Here is a 7,770-nt window from a genome sequence, read left to right as displayed (position 1 = left end):
GAGAGTCGGGGTGTCCCACACACGGGCGGGCGAGCGTTGACCCCCTTTGTGTTTTCCTCCCGCAGTGACGTCTCCATGCAAGATCCTCAAGTGCAACTCTGAGTTCTGGGCGGCCACATCGGGCTCCCACCACCTGGGCACGGAGGAAGCGCCCGAATTCTGCACGGCGCTGCGCGCCTACGCGCACTGCACCCGCCGCACCGCCCGCACTTGCAGGGGCGACCTGGCCTATCACTCCGCCGTGCATGGCATAGACGATCTCATGGTGCAACACAACTGCTCCAAGGATGGCCAACTTTTCTGCTTCAGAGGGGTAAAGAGCCAGGCTACTCTGTCCATGCTGAGAGTGTTTTAAATAAGGCTAGTGACAAATTTGTGAGCTGTAGTTCTTGCGTCTTGTCACAGTTCAGCAGCTACACCCACTGTGGGCTCTTCGGGGATCCCCACTTCAGGACTTTCACAGACACTTTCCAAACCTGCAAGGTGCAAGGGGCTTGGCCGCTCATAGACAATAACTACCTGAACGTCCAGGTCACCAACACACCGGTGCTGCCTGGCTCCGCCGCCACCGCCACCAGCAAGGTGAGCCTCGGGCATGTCCCCACCAGCAGAAGTGCTCCTGGACAGCCTTTCCACCATCTCTTTCCACCGTTTACACCCCTCCTTGGGGAGGGTAAGACCGGGTGGGAGCTCAGGTTGTTGGGTTGATGGTTGGACTAGATGACCTTACAGGTCTTTTCCAACCTTAGGGTTTTCTGTGTTTCCTCTGAGTTCGAGCGTTTGTCCCCAGATGCCCATCCTTCCCTTGTCCCCACCTTCACCTCAGTGGCCGGGGGGTTCTCTCTGAGCACATCCAGCCCCATCATGGTTAGCGGGCTGAGGTGCTGCAGCTCGTTTTGCAGGCCAGAACGGGGGGCTGCAAAGTCCCGTCCCCCCTCCCCGGGACTCCAGGTTGCTGTGAACAACCAGAGCAAGAACGACGGTGTCACCTTTTGAAGGGGCACCCAAGGTCCAAGCAAACCCAAGACTGACCTCCAGGGAGGCTCCAGCTTGCAGGGAAGCGCCTGGAGGGAGCTGAGCTCTTCACACTGCCTTCTCCTCCGCCCAGGCTTGTAATTGTCTCTGTGGTTTGCAGCCAAGTGGAGGCGTTCTGTGGGGCACAGTCAGTTCTGGAGGTGCTTTGGCAGCCTAAATAAACATCCTGAAGGTACAAGGCAAACACTGAGAAAACCCAAGTGAAAATGCGCTGCTGTGATACAGCAGGACTCGTGTGGCGTGGGCTCAGCTTCAGGAGAGACCTCGAGCTGACGAACTCATGGGTTGCTCCGTGGTGCACAAGCTCTAAAGCTAACAGGCCACTTCTTGTGCCAGAAAAAAGGGGGAGGCTCAGCAGGAGATATCCTCCTGCTTCTGGAAGATGACATGTCCCGCCGTGTCTGGGAGTTCTGCTTCTCCCCGCGTGTGGGGAGAGGAGACGAGTGCGTGTGGGACAGGGGCTGCTTCTCAGCTCTGGATGTGACCTTTTTAGCCAGAGCTGGCATTTTGATTTTGGCCCGTCCCTAATAAGCCTCCTTAAAGATACTTAATGATTCTTTCAACTCCTTACCTACCTAAAGACATCAGAACCTTCTGAAGCTTGCAAGGAAGTCTGGCCTGAGGGAAATGGCCCTTAAGGACCACAGGGACCTGCAATTTCTAACGCTTGGTCCCAGGATCACCATCTTCATTGAGCCTTTTCACCCCTTTTCTGCCTCATGGGCTTGTGGTGAGGAGGGACTGGTCATGAGATGAGCAGCATGAGCTGTGGGAAGTGTTACTGGGTCATTGCTAGAGGACTACGTGCGGTTGGAAAGGAGGGAGCATCTCGGTCCATGGGGCTCTTTGTGTTTTTGCATGATGTTTCCAGTCTACCCTTCTTCCTTCAGCCAGAGGCAGGGCTGGACCCAGAGGAGATGGCAGGAGGTCCGAGTGGGGAGTAGTGCAGCCTGAAGCCCAGGGCATGGTGGTGGTGCCTCATGACATGGCTGTGGGGGGAGATACCAGGGCTGCCACGGGGCTGGGAGCATCTGGGCACTCAGTGGAGGAGTGGGGTGAGAGAGAGGGATGTTGCCAGGGTTCTGGACAGCTCTGGGCTCCTCGCCAGCACCAATGGGAGCAGAGGTGCTGGGAGCCTCCACAGTCCTTGAGAGCCTCAGCTTTTCCTTTCATACTCAGCCCTTGGGCGTACCTGTCCTGTAGCTGCTGGAGTCATCCCTTCTTCACCCCTGTCCTGCTCTGGCCAGGTCTGTCTCCCCCTTCATGGGAGCCACATGGCAGGAGGTCCCCCTTACCGATCCTCCCTCTGGGAAAGAGGTGAAAGAGGAAGCGTAGTTTGCGTGGGAAGAGCAAGTTGCTCTCCTCCCGTGCAAACTCTACTCCTCCTCAACCTTCCCCCCAAAGCCAGGTCAGCAGGGAAGGAGCAAGCCCTGCGAGGCCCTTCCTCCAGCAAGGGACCATATGTGAGGCCGGACAGGGTGGGGAGCCATGCTGGGATCAGTCTACGCCCCTATCATCCCTAGAAGGGCCTGCCCGCTTGAACGTGTGGGTGTCCACATGATGTTTCTGGGGTCCAGAGGGGAAACTGTTGGTCTGCGAGTGGCCAAGGAAAGGAAGAGGTCCAGCCCTTGGGATGTGAATGCCATGGGAGCCAGAGGAGACACTCCTCCACCTCCAGGAGAGTGAGGGCTCGTCCCCCTCCACCAGGCCCTGGAGGCAAGACAGAGCTGCATGCACGGGCATGCTGCCACAGGCCTGCGAGCAGCGATACTCCACCCAGCTCCAGCTCCAAGGGAGCTCCTGTGCTGGAGATAACAGCACAGATCCCGGTGATACGTTCAGTTCAGCCTCTGGGTCTTGGCTCCATACCGTGTCCCCATCCCTGTGTTGAAGCAGGATGGCTGTGTGTAGGTGCCAAAAAGTTTGGGCAGCTTGTTAGGACAAAGCAGCTGCCCGTGAGCTGAAGGGCCACGCTCCCGGCTGAGCAGACGGCTCCTCCCCCTCCCCTGCCACTGCTGGTGGGTATGCTGTCGGGTGGTCATCGCTGTTGTAACCCTGCTCCTTTCCTCCATCCCTCCACAGCTCACCATCATCTTCAAGAGCTTCCAGGAGTGCGTGGACCAGAAAGTGTACCAGGCAGAGATGGACGAGCTTCCCGCTGCCTTTGCCGATGGCTCCAAGAACGGCGGGGACAAGCACGGAGCCAACAGCCTGAAGATCACCGAGAAGGTGTCGGGCCAACACATCGAGATCCAGGCGAAGTACATCGGCACCACCATCGTGGTGAGGCAGGTGGGCCGCTACCTCACCTTCGCTGTGCGCATGCCAGAGGAGGTGGTCAACGCCGTGGAGGACCGGGACAGTCAGGGCCTCTACCTCTGCCTCCGTGGTTGTCCGCTCAACCAACAGATTGACTTTCAGACCATCCGCTCGGCTCAGGGCACAGAGGGTCGTGCTCGTCGGAAGGGGCCCAGCCTGCCAGCCCCCCCTGAGGCCTTCACGTACGAAACGGCCACAGCCAAATGCAGGGAAAAGCTGCCTGTGGAGGACCTCTACTTCCAGTCCTGCGTCTTTGACCTCCTCACCACGGGGGACGTCAACTTCATGCTGGCTGCTTACTACGCGTTTGAGGACGTGAAGATGCTTCACTCCAACAAAGACAAGCTGCACCTCTACGAAAGGACACGGGACATCGTCGCGGGCAACACGGCTCCCTCGGGGACCCTCCCCACCCTCTGGGTAGCACTGCTGTGTTTGAGTCAGTGTTGGTTGTGCTTGTTGTAGAGGTTTGTTCCTTCGCACCGTGGAGAGCAGGGAGATGGGCGCAGGAGGGAACCAGGGATGAGATGGCGGTGCTGAACAGTGGGAGGCTGGACGCCAGAGCCACACGGGTTGTCCTCAAACCTCAACCCTCTCTTTGGCACCAAGTCCTCCACCTTCCCAGCTCTGGCCTGGGAGGAATGTGCTGCCGGTGGGACCAGTCAGGAGCTTTTGCTGGACTGTACCTTGCCTGGACCTTCCTCACCTCCCCCTCTCCTCCTCCTCACAGTAGTGTGGGTGCCGAGGACCCCCCACTTCCTTGTAATGCTCCCCCAGGTCCCAAAAAATGCACGTGGTGACTGTGACATGGGCGCGCATGACTGTGGCCTTGGGAGAGCAGAGCCCAGGAGGAGGGCGCAGCGTGGCGGGATGGGGCCAAGCCTGGCCAGCGCAGTGGGGCTGGGCTGCCTGCTCACAGGGGCCGTGCTCCGCTTGTCAGGCACGTCCCCCTCTGCCCACAGCCTTCTTGTCACAGAAAGGGGTGCAGGGGGATGAAACAGTGGGGAATGGTCCCACGCTCACCTCTCCGCCGGTACCAGGCATCTTCTGGGTGGAAGGAGGACACGTTCCTCAAGCCTCAGCTTGCGTTTGCTGTGGTTCAAAGGCATCTGTTGCAGCCAGCTCGTTCGGCCGATTCACTCAGTAGTTTTATTCCTGGGTTGTCACTGCCCAGACCCACTGAGGACTCTTGATGGCAGTGGGAGAAACCTGGCCAGTATCGGAGGGGTTTCTGCAGCTTCTGCCCAGCATTGGATGGGTTCCTCGCACCGTTTGCTCTCCAGTCCCCTAAAACTGGCAGTGGGAAGGCTGCTCAGTGGGAAACGCAATCCGCACCTCCCTCCAACCCACTTGCCCCACTCGCCTGCCCGTGGCTCGGGGATGGAGCAGGAGCATCACACTCTTTGTTTGCTGCTAGGTCTCTGCTCCGCTCCTCATCCCGGGGCCATGACTTCCAACCCCACTGCAGACCAGTTGCACCTTAAGCCCTTCTGGGCTTGAATTGGAAATGGGGTGATGTTAGAAACCCAGCCAGGGGAGGGGATGCAGCAGAGGACCCCCCCACTGCCTCCAAATGTCTGTTCCCTGCCTCGAAACCATCGATAACCTTCCCCACCTTGCCCTGCTGCCCATCTCCTCCTCCCCATGTTCCTCTGTGGTTCACCTCATCGCTCACTGATCAAACAGCAAGGCCACCTTCGGTCTGCATCTTGGAGACCTCCTGGTGGGTTTCCCCTCCGTTCCTCAGGGGGAAGTTCCCAGAAACAAGTCCCAAAACAGGAGTCACTCTTGGGGACACCTCCTGCTCTCGAGGGTGGTCTCTGGGCGTGATGAGACAAGCTAGCACCAAAAGAGGTGGGAACAGGCTCCATTTGGCAATCTGAGCTAGTGCCAAGAGGCAGCCTGGTGTAAATACTCAACGTGACTATTCATTGTGTCCTAACAGCTCTAGAGCTCCGTTTGTAAAGCAGCAGAGAAATGCAAAATTGTGTCAATGGATGTAATTTATATTGTCTCTTTAATATATAGAGCCCTGGCATTGATCTCGTGTGACTGTACAGGTGAAGAGTTGTAACTGGTTTTTAAGTGTTTAAGGAAAGAAACAAAAAGATGTGTTTACTACTTTGCTCCTTGCTTTGTTTGCTGGTGCCCCAGGTATTTCGATTAGGGAGATGTTGAAATAAGGATATCGCAGTTCGGAGGCGCTGAGGAGAGCAGCCACTGGAGCGCGGCACAGGACAGCTCAGCTTCCCAAGGCACTGACTGCTTGGCCAGGCTGAGTCGGGCTCTGTTTCCTTCGTTGAAGAAAGAACCCAAGTTGTTGTCTCCCCTAGAAGTTAATGCAAAATTCTAAAAGCCAAAATTTGTCACTGGGTAAGAGGAGAGAATTTTGTTCTTGCTGCGTTACCCCGTAGATGAACAGCGGCTGCGTAGAGCATCCCTCGGAAGACACTGAGCTTGTTGAAAGCCGTCTTACCTGACGCACCACAGCGTGCCAGCAGGTCCACGCTTCCCTTAAGACCTTCCTCTCCTATAAAGCCATCGCCCTCCGGCGTGATGTGCTGTGGGTTAGGGGTAATTTCCAGCCGAGGAAAGTCTGGTTGCGGCGTGGCTCGGCCCTGCTGTCCAGGTGAGCGCTCCAGTGGTGGCCGGCTGGCGTACGGCCGTCGGGGTATCCCTATTTTAGAAGCAAACAGTGAAGCACTTTATTTTGGTTGTGTTTGACCCAGTTCTGGTTAAAGGTGAAGTGTGGCCAAGAAAGACCCGATACTTGGAAACAAAAGGAATACGTAGGCAAAGGAGGGGGGGGTGTTAGGAGAACACACACACCCCCCCTCCTCCCTCCGTTGAGACCCACGGGAGTGTCACCGCGTGTATATACTGTAAATTATTTATTGAGAGAAACACAAGTAAAGTTTGAGGGTTTTTTGACAATAAACGAGTGCGTCTCGCTCTGTTCCCCGGGTGGTGGATGGTGCTGTGCACCACTCGGGACGTGAATGCTGCCCCGTGTCTGCTGCAACCCAAGGAGCCTTTGGGAGCGCGTTTCTGCCCTAAGTTCCCCTGAGAATTTCACTGGGGGTTGTATTTACCTACGGCCAAATGAGAAAAATAACAAGGGGGTGGAGGGAGAACATACAAATAAACTTTTGTACCGCTGCCTTTCCCCAGCAGTTGGATGTGTCCGCCTCCCCGTCCCAGGTGGGTCTGTTGGTGCCCTCTAATGAGGGAAACCAAAACTGCAATTTTTTTGGTTACTTTCCCTTTTTTGACAAGCTGAAGGAGTCGGCGGCCCCGAAGCTGGGGCCAGGGTGATGCTGAGGCCGGGTGGGACAGCAGCACCAACTTAAAACATGCACATTTGGGGCAAATCCGTGCAGAGACACCCAGCACCAGGGATTTGAGACCGGACCTCCCCCCCTTCAGAGCCCTAACGAGCCGGCAGGTACCCGAAAGCCACCACCTCTGCCACCCGCTCACGAGAGCTCGGCTTTCCCCAAATCTCCCAATAAAACTGCCCAGAGCGCAGGGCCAGGGTCTCCATCACTTGCTGCCCTGCCAGGAGGGGACCCCGGGCCCCTCGGCCTCGGGCTGCATCTCCTGGTGGGACAAAGTGCTGATGGAGGGTGATCCCGGGGAGACGGGGACATCCCTGTCCTGGTTAGCCGCCGTGGCAGCGAAGCTTCCCCGGGAGGTGCGTGGAGAAGGCACAGGGACAGCGCGGCAGCCATGACCCTGCGGCACCTCAGAGGGGTCGATGGCTCCATGGCCGGTGAGGGTGCAGCTCCTGGGGGCTCCGAGGCCCCATCCTACCCCTGAAGCACAGTGTCCTGCCTAAGTGTCCCAGCCTGGTGCCTCAGGTTCGGCTGCGCCTGCCCATCCCCTGGCCCGGGGCCCGAGTTTTCGCAGCAGGGTGAGCAGGGACATGGTGGCGGCCCGCTCGCCCTTCCCGGCGCCTGGGAGTAACGCCGAGTGCGGCATGCGGATCTAAAAGCCCTAAAAACGGGCTTTTTGCTGGGAACCGGCTGCCCTCTAGAGGGTGGAAAAGCACAAAGGGGCCCTGCGCGGCCTCCCGTCCCCCTGAGGCAGAGCTGGAGGGCCCGCGCCTGCACGAGCGCTTTGCCCGCCATCTTGGGTCGCCTCAGGGGCTGTGCAGAGCGCTGCACGGACCGTGTCCTACGGAGGAGACGGCCTTCGCCCGCCATCTGGGCTCGCCTCGGGGGCTGTGCAGAGCGCGGCACGGACCGTGTCCTACGGAGACGCTCCCAGGGAGCGGCCAGCGGCTGCAGCACACCAAGGGGTCTTTCCCCAAAGCCTTTGGCGAGGCTGCAGGATTTAGCTGCTGGCGGGAGAGGGGCTGGCAGGGGGATGCCGGGCTGAGTTGTGCCGGCGAGTCACAGAATCACAGACTGGTTT

At 58.2% G+C, this 7,770-nt stretch overlaps 1 protein-coding gene across 1 annotated transcript; it reads left to right on the top strand.

Moving 5' to 3' along the window:
• Window positions 1-65: 65 nt before the first annotated feature.
• RGMA (repulsive guidance molecule family member a) lies at window positions 66-3,819 on the top strand (the record flags this gene model as incomplete). The annotated part of the gene is made up of 3 exons (XM_010148684.1): window positions 66-313; window positions 346-582; window positions 3,118-3,819. Coding segments are annotated over 3 exons (1,187 nt in total), but the record flags the coding sequence as incomplete, so codon positions are not given.
• Between the last annotated feature and the right edge of the window lie 3,951 nt (window positions 3,820-7,770).

Source organism: Eurypyga helias, unplaced genomic scaffold (assembly GCF_000690775.1).
Source record: "Eurypyga helias isolate BGI_N326 unplaced genomic scaffold, ASM69077v1 scaffold35673, whole genome shotgun sequence".
NCBI lineage: Eukaryota > Metazoa > Chordata > Aves > Eurypygiformes > Eurypygidae > Eurypyga > Eurypyga helias.
Note: the sequence above shows the minus strand (reverse complement) of the source record. Positions and strands in the feature narration are given on the sequence as shown.